This window comes from Denticeps clupeoides, chromosome 3, assembly GCF_900700375.1.
Source record: "Denticeps clupeoides chromosome 3, fDenClu1.1, whole genome shotgun sequence".
NCBI lineage: Eukaryota > Metazoa > Chordata > Actinopteri > Clupeiformes > Denticipitidae > Denticeps > Denticeps clupeoides.
The window spans coordinates 24,990,764-25,011,965 of record NC_041709.1 but is presented as its reverse complement, the minus strand read 5'-3'; the positions used below and the strand labels follow the sequence as shown (position 1 = coordinate 25,011,965).

Below are 21,202 nucleotides of genomic sequence, written 5' to 3'. Positions count from 1 at the left end.
CATGTCATGTTTCTGTATTGGGAAGCAACTTCAAACAATCAACAGCCCACCAGGGATGCTTCCTCGACAGCCAGACAAGGAGCTCTCATTTTTCAATTTGCTTCAAAGCTCAAGGGATCTCGGGGCAAGTCGACTAGAATGGAGGGACTGGGAACTGAGGAACACCTCAATAACCCTGTCATGGCAGCGATCTCCTCGGAGGGAAGGGCCATAAAATCTTTGCGAGCTTCAGATCCCGTGAAGAGGCCTGGTTTTATGGCTGCTGTCACAACATCTCCCGACACTCATAAGACGATCATCAAGACAGAGGTAAGAAGGGAGTGTATTTGGAACATAAAAGCGGTGATGTATAGGGTTTCTTGCATCTGTTTAATTTCCTTTCTTTTCAGAATCATATTAGCATCACATATTTGATCTGAGGGGCTTATTCGCTACTTAAAGGTCACAGTCACCTGTCACAGGGCAGAGGTGGCCTAGAAGGTAAGTAAGCAGACTCGTAATCTGAAGGCTGCGGGTCCGAATCCCAAAACACCATGGTGCCACTGAGTCCCCACAAACTGCTTCCAGGGCGCCTGTCATGGCCGCCCACTGCTACCTCAGGGTGATGGTTAAATGCAGAGGACACATTTACTTGTTTCACCGTGTGTTGTGCACACCGTGTTTCATGAATGACAATCACTTTACTCCAAATTTCAAACCCAGGCCTTATTTCCAGTCCTGATCTCAAGGGCTGTGAATTTAAGTATTTAACTGCCTCGACAAGTGAAAGTGAAGTAATTGTGAAACAATGCAGCACAGCACATGGTGACACAACGAAATGTGCACTCATTTACATTCATGTAAGTCTGGGATCAGTCAGCAATTTCTTACTAGCACATAAATCACAAGACTACAAGTCATGCGATCTCAGAAGATGGGTGATTCCGGCTCTCACCTGAGAAGCATGTTCTTTGTCCTTGGCCACGCCCTGCACCTGTAGCAGGTTCTTAGCTACACCAATGCATGGAAGCCCAGACAGCACCCCCAGGTGGCAGGCAAGGCCAAACTCTGACGGAGAGAGACTGCACAATTCACACTGATTCCATGATGAACAATTCCTCACAATAATAATGGAGGAGAAATGTGTGCCAGGGTGGATCGGACTCACCTCTGTAGTGGAAAAGCCCATTTCCGTCCACAAACACCACCTGTGAGAGAATCACACACCTAGTTTACTCGGTCAGAAGTAAACATTGTGGTATTAAGGTAACACAATCCGCTATGAACCTGAAGACCACAAAGTCCCAGGTTCAAACCCCACATTCTACCATTGAGTCCCTGAGCAGGACACTTAAACCTGAGTGTCTCTAGGGGAGACGGTCCCTGTAACTACTGATTGTAAGTCACTCTGGATAAGGGCGTAAAGTATAAATTGCGTCAAATTCAAGTTTAAGGGTCCACCATATACTCAGAAGTACTGAAACAGCTGTCCTTTAAATCAAAAGAAACTTTTATGACATTCTAAATCCTCCAATATAATGCCAACAACAATACTGTAGAATAAATCTAGAAGGGAAGAAATGTCACCACCTGAATTATTAGCATCCTCTGACAGAACCACACCCGAACCTGCAAGCTCAGAACAACTCTGTCACGCCAGGCATGAAGCATTACTGTGTGACTTTAATGGAGAATTAAACAGAAAAAGGCATGAGGGCCATAAAACAGAAGATAAAGTTCTCCCAGGCGAGGTCTGAACTAAAAGGAATCCGCAACAAGTAAATAGAGGTAACAAGGGCAGTGAGGAAGCATGGGAGCTTAAATAAGGAAGAAATTATGAATAATTAGATACACAAGGAAGGTAATAATGCAGACAAGACAATCATTTGGCGCCACCTGGTGAGCCGGGACATTACAGACTCCATCAATGTCAGATCCACATTCACTCCTAAACTAAATCAAATCGAAATATAAAATTTATGACATAAATTTATATTTAATTTTTTTTATTCAATGAGTATTGTGGTCACTTGTCAATATGATTAGAATATAGACACTGTGTTAATGTTACTATATCGCTGACACAATTCAGATCGCTGGGGGTCCACACAATTTCATTTACATTTACAGCATTTATCAGACGCCTTGATCCAGAGCGACTTACAGCCAGTAGTTACAGGGACAGTCCCCCTGGCGACACTCAGGGTTAAGTGTCTTGCTCAGGGACACAATGGTAGTAAGTGGGATTGGAACCGGGGTCTTCTGGTTCACAGCTGAGTGTGTTACCCACTAGGCTACTACACAGCCTTTTTGTCAGTGCCAAAATTCTACTTGTAAACATTACATTTATAAAATCCCAACAACACTCCCAAAATACTGTATAGACTACACCGCCTGCAGTGTAAAACAAGTAACAACCTACAACTGCAGTTACACACAATTCATCCCTTTAATGCGTGCAGGTAGAGAGGAATTGGGGTTGTCTTGAATTCAGGCCGGGGGGGTTCAGGGACAAAAGGTTGGGAACCCCTGCATGACCAGTGCATAAACTTGCACTAGTTGTTCAATGTTAAGATTCTAAAAGAAATGGAACCTTGTGGTGTCCCGACCTGGGGCATCAGGGCAGGCTGTGTCCTCTCCAGCTTCTTCAGGGCCTCCAGCAGGGAAGGCGTCTCCCGGAAGGCCAAAAACCCTGCCACGTACGGGGCACTGAGGGTCACCAGTTGACTGTCTTCGTAAAGAACCTGAGGAAAGAAGGTGACGTGTGACAGATATAGCTCATCAAGATATGCTTCACATCCCCACTTGTAACCACACCATTGATGTTCTACGTTTTTACCTTCAGCTCGGGGAAACTGAGCACCACCAGCTGGGCGCAGGCGTTGGCGTCGTCCCCCTTGATGAAGGACAGGTCCACCCCGCCCACCCTCTCCAGCCCCGTGAAGTCTGCCCTCGTCTGCCAGCTCTCGGTGTCCCCATCCTGCAGAAGTTCCTTCAGGCTGGACTGTTCCCTTGTTGGGGTTACAGCCAAAGATGAATATCATAAGGGGCAGAGTATCTGGCTAGGCGTTGATGCTTTGTTTTATGATTTATAATTGATGATTGTCTGCATATTTCAGCTAGAAATAAACAGGACAAATGCAAGAAAGTACATCCATGATCGCTAGATACATGATAGTAAAATCTGCATAGAGTTTATATTATATATTTAAATTATACTTTAAATGATGTATGTCGCCCCCTTGTGGTCTCCAAAAGGTATTACTGCAGACTGCATTCAGTGGAAAATACACGCATTGTCAAAACGAGACACAATCTAGTAAAAACTAGCAGAGAGGCAAGATAGAAATATCCGCCATTGTCACAATAATTATACTTACAAGCAGCTTTCTGACGAAATCTACTGATATTTGCGGGATAACAATTTCAGCGGCCAATCGCGTTCCATCCCCGAGAACCCATGTGATCAAACAAACTCGGCACCCAATCACGCCCCGTCGAGGAGTGGTCACGTGGCCAGCGCTGGCTCGCAGCTTCCCGTTCCGCGTGTCAAAGTAAAAGCAGCAGGCCTCTCGCATTCGGTAATTCTCATGAATTCATTTCCTACCAATCAATGAACTAAGGGGTCGGACGAAATAGACGAACGTTCATACAGACATTATTCAGGCAATCTTACGACGTGGCGGCAGTTACAGTTTCACACGGTCCACGATTTCAGGGAAGACAGGAGGAGAACTGCTCATTCCTAACCTTTCCCACTGCGTGATCAGGTCCTGCTCGGGTGGAAGCGCCATGCTCGATCCCGCACGGATGTAATGCGCCCCGCAGTGTGATCTCCACCTAGCGGTCAGCAATTGAATTGTAATATTCAGTGAAACTCAATTAGTGGAACAGGAATGAACATTAATAATTCCACAGTGGACGTATTAAGGTTCTGATCAAAAACCAAAATGAAGTGGTCTCATCATTTGAATATACAGCACCAACAAAACACAAACCAGGAAAAACTGAATCTTTATAATTCAAGTTTGATAGTTTAAAAACATTTCTTTTTACATATATAATAATAACAATAATAATCTCTCAAGAGGAAAAGATATGCAGTTTCTCAGTACAGGAAAATATAACAGAGATGGAGGTTGAGTTGAGAAAAAACACTTTTAGCCCTCGTGCAACAAACAAAAAGGTGACGACAGAAACCATGAGGCAGGTTTCCTGTATCGCTTCCCTCCGAGGACAGGGAAGAGGACGAGACGGAGGCTTTGATGGCAGATGATCATGTGTCCCCGTGGGAGAGAGAGAGAGACACCAGGGGCTGGTCAGGAGCAGGAATCCAGTCCCAATTGATCAGGTCGGAAATCATTTAGGCAGAGCAACAATGCTGATAAGATTTACCATGACTTTATTTGGCTTTATTATATTTTTTATGTATATCATCCCATCTACCACAACTCTTTTATATTGTATCCGAGGGGAGTTGGTGACATAACCCCCATTCTGCTGAGCCACTAGAGGCACCAATCAGAAGGAATCTGCTGGATCTGGAAGTGAAAGTGATACACAGCGCAGCTCACAATGACATGTGTCCTCAGCTTTTAAGTGTCTTGCTCAGGGACACAATGATAGTACGTGGACTTTGGGGCCTTCTGGTTCAGAGGTGAGTGTGTTAAACACTAGGCCACTACCACCCAGAGGCCTACTACACTTCTAGAATTTGTTGTATTCCTAGGGTCATTCAAGGAATTGTGAGTTTGATGAGTGTCTGTGTCATCTGGGGGTGCTGAGCATTGACACCTGATGAGCAAAAGCATTAAACATGAATGGATTTGTAAGACGGTTCAGAATAATGCTGTTTTAGAAGAGCAGAATATATAGTGTATTTTTGAGAGATGTTTTTAAAAAGGTATTTTTTCTCACATTCTGTGTTTGTGAGTATTTGGTCTATGTACATTGAAATGCCTTTAAAAATGATAAGGTGATTTTCTGTGTAAGAGTTTTTTAACATGGGGCGACTGGTGAAATGTATAAACCTTAACAAAACCAGGGATTGTGTGCAAAGTTTTAACAACTTTGCACACAATCCCTGGTTTTGTTAAGGGTGGGGTGTCACAGTTCGGCACATGCAGGCGTACGGAAAATATGCAGTGAATGTACAAAGATGGATTCATTCACTTGTGCATGTTTCATTTGGAAACAATAAACTACAGTCAATATGTAGTCAACATCTCTCACTGATTTAATTCTATTATATTTATTTATGTTAAGAGTTTCATTTGTATACAAAGTTTTTTTAAAAATAGATTTTTCTTGTAGTATGCATAACGAAAGGAACACATGCACAAATAACTATTTTTGACTGTTTTATTTGATATTTACATTTGTACATTACATTTGTACATACACCAGCTGACTTTGACTTTGACTTGACTTTGATACTTCATTCTTAAGGCTAGTATTTCAGTCTCAAGGTTGAAGTGTAGAGTGTCCAGAGTAAATGAAGTCAGTCCATGCGTCCTGGCATGCTGGACATAAGCATGGCAGAATCCGGAACTGTAACCTCTACGTGTCCCTGTTCCTGTCTTCATCTACAGAAAAACTTCCTGATGGCTTTCTGGAACTTGCCCTGCCGCAGGCGTTTTACAAACGGATGTGGTTCGCACTTCAGGTCGCGGACAAAGTCGTGCTGCAGAAGCTCCTCTGCAGTTGGCCTCATCGTAGGGTCCTTACTCAGGGCGGCTTGCACAAAGTCGTGGAATGGTCCAGACCACTTCTTTTTCTTCTTAATTGTTGGGGGCTCACTGGTGACCCAGTGCTCAGTGGTCAAAAGTATGTTTTCAAAAGTCAGGGCAGGTTTGCCCTCAGCCATATCGATCATCATCATTCCCAGGGACCATATGTCAACTTTCTGATCGTAGGCATACTCTCGATCTACCTTCACCATCTCAGGCGCCATGTAGCCATATATGCCGTAAATTTCAGTCGCTAGACTTTCATGGGTCACGTCACCCAAGTCGGCTATCTTCACTTCACCAGCATCACTGATCAAAATATTTTGGGGTCTGATGTCAGAGTGCAAATACCCGTTACTGTGAATGTGGTGAAGACCTTCAAGCACCTTTTTGGTCACAAATGCAATTTCAGTTTCTTTATAGGCCCCTGTCTTAGTCCGGAGGGTGCACAAATCCCCTTTCCCACAGAGTTCTGTGAATATGTAGAGCTGGTTCTTCCAGTGACATTTCCCCACCATTCTGATGACATTTTGGTGCTCGAAAAACTGCAAGAAGGTACTCTCTATTATGGCTCCCTCAGGGTTCTCAGGTGTGCACTCCAGGATCTTCACTGCAACCAGCTGTCCTGTCTGCCGGTTCCTGGCCTTGAATATCTTGCCATAGTATCCCTTACTAATGCATTTCAGAAACACATAGTCCTCCAGGGGGTCTTTGACTGGGATATCATAACTCTTAAGAAGAGCAACCAGTTGTTGGTCAGCAGACGATAGCTGCACAGCCGCCTGGCTCTTCTGCTGCAGTACAGCATCAGCCTTATTTACTGGTTTCTCCATTTCTCCTGAACTGTATAAGCAATAATTAGTAACTTCTTTATTCCTAGAACTAATCCTTGAAGAATTTGCTGGAGCTCTTTGAATTGCCAGTGCTCAGCCAACACTTACTCCCGCCTTCACGTTGCAGACCCTTATATACTATTCAGGTGAAGCTGTCATCAGATCACATCTATTTTATTGGTCGAATCTGATTGAAGGACTACATTGACTGGTCGAAAATGGCCATCTCTGATTGGTCGAAAATGGCCATCTCTGATTGGTCGAAAATGGCCATCTCTGATTGGTCGCATTTAACTTCTTGAATCAGGGTTTCTGCATGTTTAAAAAAGGCCAGATTGAAGACTTTTTAAACACCTTTTTTAAGGCCACTTTCATCTAATTTAAGACCCTTTATTACTGAGATCAATACTGCGATATACGATACGATAAATGCCACTTGCTTTAGTCAATAAGGACTCACATCAGGACCAAGATGGCGGTGCGGCGGTAGCTCCGAATTTTAAATGGTGTTATTGTGTACGGTTTTGTCTCAGAACGCCAAAAAACAAAGTCCATGTCTGCAATGGGAAATATTCCTCCAGCGTCGCTATCCTACTAACCTCCATGATGAGCGGACTGCTGCGGAGAGCAGGCTCCCAGGCCCGGGTGTCGCCTGGTGCCTGTGCCGATGGAAATGCTGCCGGAAGCGGCGCGCTAGAAGCCGGAAGCGCGGTCCCTGCTATGCTAAGTGCTAATCCTTACTGAGACGTGGCGCCGCCGTTCAGCTGGACGCGCTTTACCGCGACAGGAATGCCGCGCCGGCGTGTGTGTTTAACACGGAATGGTGGAGAACGCTGTACTAGGCTGTAGCTACTGCGCTGTTTGTGAACTTTTTATACCCTCAGTTTTCAGTACCGGAATGTACATTTATATTTGATATGTGGGGCAGTGGTGGCCAAGCGGTTAAGGAAGCGGCCCCGTAATCAGAAGGTTGCCCGACCGAATCCCGATCTGCCGAGGTGCCAGTGAGCAAAGTACCGTCCCCAACTTAAACCAACTGCGATGTACTTCACGTTTTATTTGTGCTCAGTGCTTTATACGATTAACATGTTATAATGATGCCAGGACGTGCTGATATAGTTTCAGTACGAGTGTAGAGTTTTATGAATAAATGTATTATGCTTGCTTTCATCTTTGTACCAGTGGCCAAGCTTGCTCGTTCTGTATAGGGAAACCCAGGGTCACAGCTGCAGGGTTCTAGTGCAAAGTGTCCTCAAAGTGTCCTTTTGGACACAGAAATACAGAAAATTTGAGTACTTTAAAACTGCAAATTAATTTTGCCACATCATCATGCTCTGTGGACCAATTAATCAATATTTGGCCAACTGTAGTTCACACAACAGACTTTGCCACATATCAAATTGTGCCGTCTGGCTTTGGGCAATGCAGAGATCATGGAACCACTGTCCACAAACGTCACATTTGGTCTGTAATGAAATGAAATCCAAGGTTCAATACTCTTTGTTACATAACAGAAAACTTAACTTGTATAACATGTGGGGCAGTGGTGGCCTAGCGGTTAAGGAAGCGGCCCTGTAATCAGAAGGTTGCCGGTTCGAATCCCGATCCGCCAAGGTGCCACTGAGGTGCCACTGAGCAAAGCACTGTCCCCACACACTGCTCCCCGGGCGCTGGTCATGGCTGCCCACTGCTCACTCAGGGTGATGGGTTAAATGCAGAGGACAAATTTCACTGTGTGCACTGTGTGCTGTGCTGCTGTGTATCACGTGTGACAATCACTTCACTTTCACATGTAACTCATGTCGCAGAGGAGTAAAGACACACATTTCAGAGTTTTACAGTAGTTACTGTAGTCTGCAACTTTAATTGAATAATATTTACAGACATCATTTGTGCAGTGTACACAGATAACTGTTATAATGACCTGGTGCAGACAGTAGTTCCTCTGCCATTTCCTCCCTGAGATTAGGAAATCAATCAATATATCAATCTGTGATGGATTTATGCAAAATGTGGTGGATGTTTGCAGAAAAGCTTTCACTGCCTCTTTGCCATCTATAATAAATGAAATGCACACAATAAGAAACCGCAGTGTAATAGTTGTACCCGCATGACCCGCAAGACCCCACAGCTTGCGTCATATTTTTTGTTTTGGAACAGTTGCTAGTTTCCACTTTATGCCGTTCCACACCTGTCTCCCATATGTTCTGCCGCCTCTGGAAGTAACACCGGTTCCTTTGTACTCACCATTATCATTTGCTCTGACATGCATCGTGAGCCGTAAGGTCTTAAATAGACAGGGGTGTGGCTTTCTTAATCAAGTCCAATCAGTATAAACACAGCGTGACTTAAATGAAGGTGTAGAACCATCTCAAGATCAGAAGAAATGGACAGAACCAGAGTTGAATACTTAGGACCATGTGATATTTCAGTTTTTCTTTGTTAATAAATCTGCAAAAATATCAACAATACTGCATTTTTCTGTCAATATGGGGGTGCTGTGTGAAAAATTGACTTAAATGCAATATAACGAGTGAAAAATTGAAGTGGGTCTGAATACTTTCCTCCGACTGTATATAAATATTAGGAATGTGCGAATTGATCCTAAATATCCATACTATCGATACCAAGTTGGTATCAGTATTGGATCGATATTTTCTACCACGTTCCAACTGAGAGTAAAGGTGCTGGTAGAAATTACTGGCGCATGACTGCTTTTGTAGTGCGCATGCGTGGAACCGATAGAGCACTGACAAGGCGCATTGACGCCAGACAGAAGCCGCGCTCAGAGCGATGCAGGAACCTGAACACGTACTGGGACATCATCACAATAAAAATGTCTTTTATTTACATGTATATTGTGGTGGTAATTTTCCCATCTGGGGAGCTGCAAATGAAGAAAGTCACTTGAATTTATCCGAGTTTATTTATTTGGGGGGACTCGCAAGAGAACTCCCATCGTTAGTAAGTTCACAAGCATATTTATACCACTGTGGGTAAGGAAGGGTAGGAAAGCAGAATCACGCCAGCTTCGTAATAGTCGCCTGGACAAGGAAACCAGAACCTGTTTTGAGTACGCTGGTTTGGCATTGTACATCAGCAAGGTTTAAAGTGAGATACAGTTATTTTCTGGCTGTTCCACGAAAATACGTTTCTTCCCTCTACACTCACTCCTTTTGATCATTTAAATGATCACCACTATAGGCACAAAAATGTATATGACACTAACGTGAGGAGTACAAAATTACATAAGTACATAATAATGCAAGCAGTAAAAGAATGCAAAACAATGAAAACAATTCATTAAAAACAAAACAATCAAGATATAGAATTATATGTCTGTATCGTTCTCATCCGAGGAGGAATCCGATTCAAAGCAGGTTTTATCACTATAAACAAGAGTTTCTGGTTCGCTGTCTGCTCGGGTTGGAGGGGAGACCTGTGTTAGGTGGCGTTGCAAACAAGATTTCAAATGGACTCAAGCCAATTCTGCTTCTTTTTCTCATTCTTATGTACATCATTAGCCAGTTACATTTAGTTTATTTTTTAGTGTGCAATTCTCACTCAGCAGGGCTCGTGCCACCGCAGAGGCGTCAGCTTTAGATGTGGGGAATGCCTCCACCCACTTTCACCACATATCTATTAAGCAATATTTGTCCTTTGGCAGGAGAGAGCTCATTGAAATCCAGCATCACATGCTCAAAAGGCCTAGATGGAGCTGTTTTCCTACATTAGGTGAAGCGCAAATCATACAAGATCGACAGTATTTTGTGTAAAAACAGTGAAATCTGTTTGTGAACCAATGAGCTGCAATATCAGACATCATCCCTTCTTTTGACACATGATCCAATCCATGGGTCAGTTGAACATAAATGGGCAATTTAGGCTACCGAAGTGAGTTGAGTGGAAGAGTTAGAAGTGGTGAACGTGCTGCAGTCTTCGCAGCTGCATTCGCTAGTGCATTTCCTGCAGAGATGGGATCAGAGCTGTTAGTATGGAAGCAAAATCAGATTTAAGAGACCCCTACGTACCACAGTCATGAACAACACCAAAAGCATAACGTGAGTCAGTGTAGATGGTAACAGGAAGGGAAGCGGGAACCCAGATTCCAAGGTGGAGTGGGCATCACAGAATGCATACCCAATGCAAGAAGAACCATCAGGTAGGCGGAAAGGCGATCGATCCACAAAGAGAACAAAAATCAGGACTGTCAAGAGGTCAGGCCTAGGAGAGCATGACAAAGAAAGTTACAATTCCCCTGCGTGTTCTGTGGGGTCGCTATGTGAAGAGAGTTAAAATTTCTTGACTAACATTGAGAAGACCTTATAATATCTTAATATCTTGCAAAAGTCGAACAGGTCCCTGTAGTGAAAGTAACATTTTATACAGGAAATTTCAGAGTATTTGTGAATAATGCCATACTGCTGTGACTTAAGGAAAAAACGTGAAATTAACAGTTGCCGATAAAGTAACATCCAAATTGCATCAAAACCCCATGTAGAAACATCATCCTCAGTCATGCTGAAAATCCGAGGCTATTATAGCAGTAACTTTTCGTTTGGTACATTCAAATAGACCTTGTAACAGTACATAAAAAATAAAAGAATGCATGAAAAATAAGCCACAGGACGGAGCGAATCACCGTGTGGTTGTAGGAGAAAAGAGGTCATATGGCCATATTTTTGGAGGGGTCGGGCAAGCCTAATGTGGGTGGGGATTGCAGGGCCTGTTTAAAGCGAAGAGGGCCTTCTCTGCATCAGGGTTCCACAGCACCTGAGAAGACATCGGTTTAGAGAGAGTGAGGGCAGTTAAAGGCTTACAGAACTCGGGAGAAACTTGGATCAAACATTCTACAGTAGGAACAAAAGCCAATAAATGACAACAACTGTTTTACAGTAATGGATGTAAGGTGTTTGGATGACAGGTCCTTGTCTTTTTCACTAATAATGTGATCTAGAAATGTATCATATTTGGAGGCAAAATGCAACTGAAATGCAAACCAAAACTGAGACAATAATCTTAAAATGGGCGATGGTGGGCTTATTCAGGGGGGTCAGATGGAGAGAGCTGTAAATAAAGAGATCAGTCCAGTCAGTTGCATCACAACATGATTTTTACCAGTGAAACATGTAGGTAACAGTCAGGTAAAATAAAAATGCTCTTGGTCTGGGTTCAAGGAAACAAAAAGGGCACAGTGCAAGTCATAACCAGAACAATGTCGTTATCATTTAAATCATGAAAAAATAATACAGCGTCATATTGGTCATCAAAATGCTGTGGCTGGGGCAACACAATAAAATAAAACCCACAATGGCAGTACAATATGAATGTGAAGCCTTTTTTTGGTTTTGTTTTGTTCAATATATCTTCCACTGTGCTTCACGAAGACAAATCAGATTTTTTTTTTTTTTTTTACAAGGCTGCACTACAATTTACAATGACAAAAGAAAGAAAAAAAATCACTTCTCAGAGGGAGCAGGACGTGTGGAATGTGTGTATGTCTCCTGTTACGAGCCGGTCTAGGGGCTCCGGCACATAACAAAAGAAAGGACACAAACGTAAACCTACTAAGACGAAACGGATAATTTTAACAAGTATTTTATTAACAACTAAATATATAAATAAAGATGAAATACATACGAAACGAATTACAACGAATAACGGCAAACAAAACAGGAAAACAGAGAAAAACAGACATACACCAAAGCAGGCCGACACAACAAGTTGCGTCGCCTCCTAGGGGAAGCGCAGGGGAAACCGGAAGTGATGTCAAAGGGAAATGGTAGGAAGGCGGGTGGGTGGATGGCACGGCAAGCGCAGCCCCGAAAAAGGAGACTGAGGCTCCTTTTATTCAGTCTGTCCCACAGCAGGTACAGGTGGGCTCAATTTACAAAATCACCAGGCACCTGCAAACAACACAAAACACAGAACAGAAACACACCCAAAATACCAGGACGTAACACTCCGCATTCAGTGTGAGTGTCAGTGAAGGTGTTCATGACCTTATTTGAAACTGCCTCCAGGACTGCGGCCACGCCTTCGCCTGGAGCTCCACCCCGCTTCACCTTTTCAGTCCAATTGGGGATGTCTGTGGTGGACCTGTCCTCCTCTGTGTCCACGTGTCTCGTCACCGGGAACACCAAATCCTCTTCTTCTGTGTTTGTCGGGCATTCTCTCGCCCAGTGTCCCATTTGGTCACAGCTGAAGCACACATCCTGTCCGCGATGTGAAGTGGGGGTGGAAGCAGCATACTGAAAAAAGAGTGAGTTGGGTCCTCTGGGTCAAATCTTTGTTTTTTTTTGTCTTCCTTGACCCTTGCTTCAACCTGTCTGGCCTGGGCGTGGCGCAGAACGTCAGCGAGACGCACTGAAGCATATTTTGGTGGATGTCGGTGTGAATTCTCTGATGAAATCTTTCACAGCTCTGGACAGGGCTCTGCATTAGGGAGGTGCTTGGAAGAGTTCAGGAGGGCCACTTGGTCCATGGGGAGGGTTGCAGTTGAGGGTCCTGATTGTCCAGATGATGGTGAGACATCCAACTCGTAAGTTGCCACTGAACGAGTCTTGGGAGGAGAAAATGGGGCAGCTGCTCTGACGGTGGAGTTGAAGCAGTGACGTCATCATGCTGTGGTGGCGCTGCAATGGACAGAGGCTCCAGCAGGGGTCATGATGAGTTGTAGGGCGGAAATGTGGAGCTTCAGATTCCAGTCGGCCTGCAGGTCCAAGAGTTCTGCGAAAGGGGGATTCCAAGACACAGGAGCAGAGGCAAACAGTGCAACCGAGAATCTCCCTGCTTAAATAAAGTAAAATAAAAACAAAAAAAGTGCACATATAAAAGTCCAAAATTTTAGGTGTAATATATATATATATATATATATATAGAGAGAGAGAGAGAGAGAGAGAGAGAGATAGAGGCGCCTCTCACACACACACACACACACACACACCAGAGAGAAAGGGAGAGATAAGGTCTGCCAATGCATACAGACGCTCTCTCTCTCTCACACACACACACAGAGGGGCTGGAGTGTCAGCAGGCAAAAGCTGACAATGCAGGGTTAAGCGGAATGACGAGTATAAGACAGGAAGTTAGAGAAACGCGAACCTGATCTTGTTAAGAAAGGCTCACACTGGGTGGTCTTGATTAACGGGCAAACTGCTCTTATCTCACACACTCGATCTCCAAGATCGTTTGGCTCACAGGACTTTAAACCTGCTCTTGCCCCCCAGCGCCAGAGTACTCTGTTAACAAATAAGAAAATTGACACCCCTTTACTTGGATCAATTCAGTTGACTACAGAATTTCCCTTATCAATTTGGTTTTGGATTGATTAATCTTCTAGATTCTAGTTTTAATACAATTTTTGAGAGGTGGAATATTTTAGCTCACTGGACTCGTGTCCCCAGACAACAAAAAAAAAGGAAAATCCCGGCGGAATCGGCCAAGGACGCTGACCGCAGCCCCAGTCACTCTGAAACTCTAAAACGAGGTTTTGGAGATGGATCTTGGTGACCCAGGGTGATCAGCCCTCTGGTCAGGTCCTGGCGGATTCACGTGGATCTTGTTCGTGATGCCAATTGTGGTGGGAATTTTCCCATCTGGGGAGCTACAATAAAGAATGTCAGACATAAGGCCTAGCGGTTAAAGAAGCGGCCCCGTAATCAGAAGGTTGCTGGTTCGAATCCCGATCCGCCAAAGTGCCACTGAGCAAAGCACTGCCCCCCACACACTGCTCCCCGGGCGCCTGTCATGGCTGCCCACTGCTCACTCAGGGTGATGGGTTAAATGCAGAGGACAAATTTCACTGTGTGCACAGTGTGCTGTGCTGCTGTGTATCACAAGTGACAATCACTTCACTTCAGTTGTCTTCCGATTGTTTCATGACCAAAGGTGGTGGTCAAATAACACGTGAAGTTCAGGACCATACATTTTCCCTCCACACCATCCTTAGTATCGGTATCAAGCTTGAAATTTCAGTACCATGACAAGTCAAGTAGCTTATGAACCAGAGGTCACAGGTTCAAACCCCACTTACATCCACGGTGTCCCCAAGTGTCTCCAGGGGGACGGTCCCTGTTATATAGTTACATCTGATAAAGCATGTAAATATATAGAGATAAAAAAAAAAACAAAAAAAAAAACAGATGAAGCATCTTAACACAGAGGAAAACCAGGACACACTGAACCTTTATAATTCAAGTTTAATAGTTTCAAAAAATGTAAAGGCGCTATTTTGTATAGTACATCAAACATTTCTTTTTACATATATAATAATAACAATAATAATCTCTCAAGAGGTAAAGATATGCAATTTCAGTACAGGTAAATATATTAGAGATGGAGGCTGAGTTGAGAAAAAATGTTTTAGACACAAAACACTTTTAGCCCTCGTGGTGACGACAGAAACCATGAGGCAGGTTTCCTGTAACGCTTCCCTCCGGCTGGCAGGACGAGGACAGGAAAGAGGACAAGACTGAGGCTTTGATGGCAGATGATGGCATGTGTCCCCCTGGGAGAGGGGCAGGTGGGAGTGAGGCTGGGCGTCTGCGTGCTGCGCTGGGAGGACTGGGGCAGGGATGAGGATCCATGAGGTAAAAGTTCCAGCTGAGGTGGTCCATGAGAACAAAACCCAGAACGGCAAAAGCACAGCCCTCAAATGACAGAAGTAAAGCATTTCCTGGTAATGGTAACCAACCAACACCATTGTGTTCACAATGGCATCACTCGTAAAGGTTATTTATTTCTTTTTTTTAAGTTAAGCCCTAGGTCTGGTTCTGCGTTGCAAAATCAACCCACCTGTGAGAAAATTCATAAATAAAAATGTATGCACTTTCAGGAGCAGGAATTTCACGGCTAGGCGGGTTTGTGCGGGTTTGGGTTCGAGCGCAGCCCTGATCGCCATACATGTGACGAACATTCAAGAAACGCCTTTCAAATGCCACTCGATTGTGTCCAGTTTTCACATAAATGCTGTAAACGCAGTAAACTCTCACCTGCAAAATGAAACTATTCAACCATATTTACATAAACAAATATAGCAGTCACACGTTAGCGTCATTTATTTTAAACGCCAGTTTTGAAAATATCTAGTTTGACCGTATGTGCCCAAGTGTTTTGCCAGTTTCAAACTGAGCAGTACGTATAACAGCAGCCATTACAAAAAAAAAAGAAAAAAAAAGTCAGATGCATGCAGATAAGTAGTCATTTTTATTTATTCTTTTAAATAAAGGTGGCATTTAAAATGTACCACGCTAACGTGTTAATGTTTAAAATTCTATAGCACATTCTGAATTGTAAATCCAAAACCTTTTTTTTTTTTTTTCCATTCATATGTTGTAGTTCAGGTAAACTACAGGGTAACTCGTCTCCATTCAAGTGTCCATTTTGTAATAAACTTCAGAACCAACACTGAGATTCACCCCCCACACACACACACACACACACACACACGACAGAAGCATCACGCCTGGTTTTCTTCTATTTTTGTGTGCGCGGTGACCTATTAAAAAAAAGAACAAACAGGCGCCTCATTGGCTGCTTGATCAGTAGCACATTGACTGTGGATGCCGAGGCAGGTGGCCATGACAATTTCTCTCTCTCTCTCTCTCACACACACACACACACACACACACACACACCTCCTCAGTAACACGTTCCTGACAAAATATTTAACAGTAGAAACTTATTGCTTCTAAGCACATACCTCTTCACCATACCTACAGAATTCACACTTGACCTTTAAAAAAAACTAAACACAAAACCAGCAGACAAAGCCTTTGACTGGTGATATGGCCGTTCCGTGTGGACCCTTGTGCAAGCGTTTACAGTACATCCGTGCGGGAGCACGTGTAACAGCGCGTCCTGTTTCGGCGTCAGTCACAGGGCAGCTCTTTTGGGAGGAATATTGCTTTTGTCCAGTATGCATTTGAAATGCCTTGTACGTCGCCCAGGTTTGCAGGAGGCGGGCGGGGTCCGCCTGTGTGCAGACCCGCAGCGCGCTATGGCAACGTCGGTCGGAGCCCTTGTTTTAGTCATTTATTTTGAAGCAACGTTGCTATGTGCAAGTGTGTTGTTTTCTTTGTCTGCTGTTTTATTGTCTTTTGAAATCTCCAGTTTTTGTGCAAGCTTCACACTACTTGCTTCACGTCACCGGGTCGGGGAAGGTGGTGGTGAAAAAACTAGGACTATGTCAGGAGATCATGTGCGGGGAGGCTCTCCTGTTCTCCTCACCTCCGGCTCTACCTGGAGATCATGGAGCTGGACTGCGATTGGTTGGAGGAGGTGGTGGCGGCACTCAGCTGGGAGAAGCCGCTGTGGCTGGACTCCAGGCTGGTCATGGACCCCCTGTGACAGAGAGAAACAGGATATATTTGTGACTTAAAACATCACACTCCACGATGCACGATGTGTCAGCACCCCATGCCCAGTCCAGCACCCACAGTAAGGCATGCAACCTCAGTTAGTCACAATGCAAAAAACAAAATAAACTGAAATTAAATTTTAAAAGTTTTATGTCTGGTATCGGGTGTTTTTAAGGGCCATATTTTCAAGCTGGTGTTTCGTGCTAAGCATGGGGCTACTGTACTACTACTGTAAAATCAAAGATGGCCTCTGGGTTTACGTTAAAATCTGAAACAAGAAAGATCAAATTGAACAAAAGAGAGAATGAACGAGCGAGCGTGAATAGAAGGGGTGGTGATGATTGATAGTTAAACTTATCGTGGATGACATTTTTGTACATAAATATGTTCCGTGTGATGACGTTTGGTAGAACGGGGATTCATACAATTAATTAATAAAACCCCACTTACTACCATTGTACCCCTGAGCAAGACACTTAACCCGGAGTGTCTCCACAGTTCGGCACATGCAGGTGTACGGAAAATATGCAGTGAATGTACAAAGATGGATTCATTCACATGTGCATGTTTCATTTCTAAACAATAAACTACAGTCAATATGTAGTCAACATCTCTCACAGATTTAATTCTATTATATTTATGTTAAGAGTTTCATTTGTATACAAAGTTTTTTTAAAAATCGATTTTTCTTGTAGTATGCATAACGAAAGGAACACACATGCACAAATAACTATTTTTGACTGTTTTATTTGATATTTACATTTGTACATTACATTTGTACATACACCAGCTGACTTTGACTTTGACTTGACTTTGATACTTCATTCTTAAGGCTAGTATTTCAGTCTCAAGGTTGAAGTGTAGAGTGTCCAGAGTAAATGAAGTCAGTCCATGCGTCCTGGCATGCTGGACATAAGCATGGCAGAATCCGGAACTGTAACCTCTACGTGTCCCTGTTCCTGTCTTCATCTACAGAAAAACTTCCTGATGGCTTTCTGGAACTTGCCCTGCCGCAGGCGTTTTACAAACGGATGTGGTTCGCACTTCAGGTCGCGGACAAAGTCGTGCTGCAGAAGCTCCTCTGCAGTTGGCCTCATCGTAGGGTCCTTACTCAGGGCGGCTTGCACAAAGTCGTGGAATGGTCCAGACCACTTCTTTTTCTTCTTAATTGTTGGGGGCTCACTGGTGACCCAGTGCTCAGTGGTCAAAAGTATGTTTTCAAAAGTCAGGGCAGGTTTGCCCTCAGCCATATTGATCATCATCATTCCCAGGGACCATATGTCAACTTTCTGATCGTAGGCATACTCTCGATCTACCTTCACCATCTCAGGCGCCATGTAGCCATATATGCCGTAAATTTCAGTCGCAAGACTTTCATGGGTCACGTCACCCAAGTCGGCTATCTTCACTTCACCAGCATCACTGATCAAAATATTTTGGGGTCTGATGTCAGAGTGCAAATACCCGTTACTGTGAATGTGGTGTAGACCTTCAAGCACCTTTTTGGTCACAAATGCAATTTCAGTTTCTTTATAGGCCCCTGTCTTAGTCCGGAGGGTGCACAAATCCCCTTTCCCACAGAGTTCTGTGAATATGTAGAGCTGGTTCTTCCAGTGACATTTCCCCACCATTCTGATGACATTTTGGTGCTCGAAAAACTGCAAGAAGGTACTCTCTATTATGGCTCCCTCAGGGTTCTCAGGTGTGCACTCCAGGATCTTCACTGCAACCAGCTGTCCTGTCTGCCGGTTCCTGGCCTTGAATATCTTGCCATAGTATCCCTTACCAATGCATTTCAGAAACACATAGTCCTCAAGGGGGTCTTTGACTGGGATATCATAACTCTTAAGAAGAGCAACCAGTTGTTGGTCAGCAGACGATAGCTGCACAGCCGCCTGGCTCTTCTGCTGCAGTACAGCACCAGCCTTATTTTCTGGTTTCTCCATTTCTCCTGAACTGTATAAGCAATAATTAGTAACTTCTTTATTCCTAGAACTTCCTAGAACAGTGCTCAGCCAACACTTACTCCCCCCTTCACGTTGCAGACCCTTATATACTATTCAGGTGAAGCTGTCATCAGATCACATCTATTTTATTGGTCGAATCTGATTGAAGGACTACATTGACTGGTCGAAAATGGCCATCTCTGATTGGTCGAAAATGGCCATCTCTGATTGGTCGAAAATGGCCATCTCTGATTGGTCGCATTTAACTTCTTGAATCAGGGTTTTTGCATGTTTAAAAAAGGCCAGATTGAAGACTTTTTAAAGACCTTTTTTAAGGCCACTTTCATCTAATTTAAGACCCTTTATTACTGAGATCAATACTGCGATATACGATACGATAAATGCCACTTGCTTTAGTCAATAAGGACTCACATCAGGACCAAGATGGCGGTGCGGCGGCAGCTCCGAATTTTAAATGGTGTTATTGTGTACGGTTTTGTCTCAGAACGCCAAAAAACAAAGTCCATGTCTGCAATGGGAAATTTTCCTCCAGCGTCGCCATCCTACTAACCTCCATGACTGCTGCGGAGAGCAGGCTCCCAGGCCCGGGTGTCGCCTGGTGCCTGTGCCCGAGGGAAATGCCGCCGCAAGCGGCGCGCTAGAAGCCGGACGTGCGGGGAGAAGGCGGCGGTCCGTGCTATGCTAAGTGCTAATCCTTACTGAGACGGCTTTACCGCGACAGGAATGCCGCGCCGGGCGGTTAACCCCGCGACGGCGGCGTGTGTTTTTTTAACACGGAATGGTGGAGAACGCTGTGCTACTCTCTACTGTGCTGTTTGAGACCTTTTTTTTATTACCGGAGTGAACATTCCACTCAGCACTAATGTGAAGGAGGCGCTCTGCGTGCTGTACGGAGCTGTTGGCGATCTGCAGAATATACACCCTGACGGACAGTTCGTGGATATTCAACCGTGCGAATCGCAAGTCAGTTTTCCCTAAATTCCATCTCTGCTCATCGAGACTGTTTTGAGTTCACTGGCTGGTAAATGTTCAGGGAGGCAACACCACCATCAAGTTGGAGGAGTAACAACCTCAGTCAACAGCTACATCCGCAAATGCACTGATGACGTCGCAGTCTCCAAGTTCATCACTTCACCTCCCAACCAGAAGCTGTGTATGACTGCAGAGGTACGTGAGCTGCTCAGTTCGAGCCTCCGCCTTCCGTAAGGGTGACAAGGTGGCCTACGAAGAGGACACGGCGCATGTGGCAGGGCATCCAGGCTGTCACAAACTACAGGACCACAACCTCTGCCTGGGACCGTGACTCGATTTGGCATGAGCCGCGACATAACACTGTGATATGATCTGTTGCACCTGTAATATATATTAAAACGTTTCTTTTAATATTAAAAAATGATAACGAGGACGATACTTGATGCTACACTGGGAGAAGTATCATCCTTAGTGTCTGTATCAAGGTTTGAAATTTCAGTATAGTCTATAAGTCTAGTAGCTTATAAACCAGAGTTCACAGGTTCAAACCCCACTTAGTACCACGATGTCCCCGAGTGTCACCAAGGGGATGGTCCCTGCAACTACAGTGCTCTGCATAAGGGCATCTTATAAAGGATGTTAAAGGAAAAAAAAAAAACAAAATGTAGCATCATCATAACTTCTAATACACAAAATACTTTTTTTTCCCAGAAGACGCATTAGTTAGCAGCAGTCTTGACTCGTCTGACACACTCCTCCTGAATGGATCCTTGCATGGACAAATTACAGAAATGGCATGCTAGGATGGAGTTTTGCTTTGACGCAGAAGGGCCCAACTTGGAATTAATCATCCTACAAAAGGGAGGATTCTTGACTTTGTAAACAACCCTTTGTTTTTTCAGGGGGCGGGGCATCTTGACCACAATAAATGAACGTCAAGGGTTCATAAAAGGAAGCGTGAACATCGTGGTTCATTCTTTTCAGACAATCTAAAATTGATTCAACCCGTTGATCACCCAGCTCTACCAAACTGCACAGAAATAATGTGCATGTGTGTGTATGTGTGTGCAGATGTACTCACAGCCAACCACGGCATTGGCAAAAAGCAGCAGTCATTGAAGTAAGCGTAGGGGAGCGAGCACGGGGAGGGGTGTTAGTAGCCAAACTGCCTTAAAATGGAGCTTATACAGTCATGCTAGCATATGTCGGCTCCGGCAGGAAGAAAAGGAACTAAATATTGTCCTTATTGTCGATCATGTATCGTGAATCGGATGTGTACCGTACAGTGACTGTGGCGCAAGGACAATATTACAGCAAGCAGAGCATGGCGCTGGGGAGATAAGCTAACGGCAAACACGAGT

At 44.2% G+C, this 21,202-nt stretch overlaps 3 protein-coding genes across 9 annotated transcripts in view; all 3 read right to left on the bottom strand.

Annotated features, from left to right (window-relative positions):
• The window catches only part of LOC114787103 (endonuclease V-like), a 15,833-nt gene extending 8,600 nt beyond the window's left edge, over positions 1-7,233 (bottom strand). For all 5 annotated transcript variants that reach the window (XM_028974877.1, XM_028974878.1, XM_028974879.1 and 2 more), the window contains exons 1-6: positions 7,141-7,233; positions 3,730-3,819; positions 2,819-2,990; positions 2,589-2,723; positions 1,148-1,187; positions 935-1,047 (exon numbers count right to left, since the gene is read on the bottom strand). In XM_028974877.1, the coding sequence (XP_028830710.1) occupies positions 935-1,047; positions 1,148-1,187; positions 2,589-2,723; positions 2,819-2,990; positions 3,730-3,773 (504 nt within the window). In that variant the 5' untranslated portion in view covers positions 3,774-3,819; positions 7,141-7,233. The remainder of the gene's footprint in view (positions 1-934; positions 1,048-1,147; positions 1,188-2,588; positions 2,724-2,818; positions 2,991-3,729; positions 3,820-7,140) is intronic.
• On the bottom strand, positions 5,177-21,202 carry LOC114787102 (mitogen-activated protein kinase kinase kinase kinase 3-like). The gene is made up of 2 exons (XM_028974876.1): positions 18,892-21,202; positions 5,177-6,584 (listed from the first exon to the last, which is right to left on the bottom strand). The coding sequence occupies exon 2, from the start codon at positions 6,539-6,541 to the stop codon at positions 5,561-5,563; it is 981 nt and encodes a 326-aa protein (XP_028830709.1). The 5' UTR covers positions 6,542-6,584; positions 18,892-21,202; the 3' UTR covers positions 5,177-5,560.
• Positions 15,730-21,202, bottom strand: part of LOC114787101 (SEC14-like protein 1) — a 28,079-nt gene continuing 22,606 nt past the window's right edge. For all 3 annotated transcript variants that reach the window (XM_028974873.1, XM_028974875.1, XM_028974874.1), the window contains one exon: positions 15,730-16,885. In XM_028974873.1, coding sequence (XP_028830706.1) covers positions 16,780-16,885 — 106 coding nt within the window. In that variant the 3' untranslated portion in view covers positions 15,730-16,779. The remainder of the gene's footprint in view (positions 16,886-21,202) is intronic.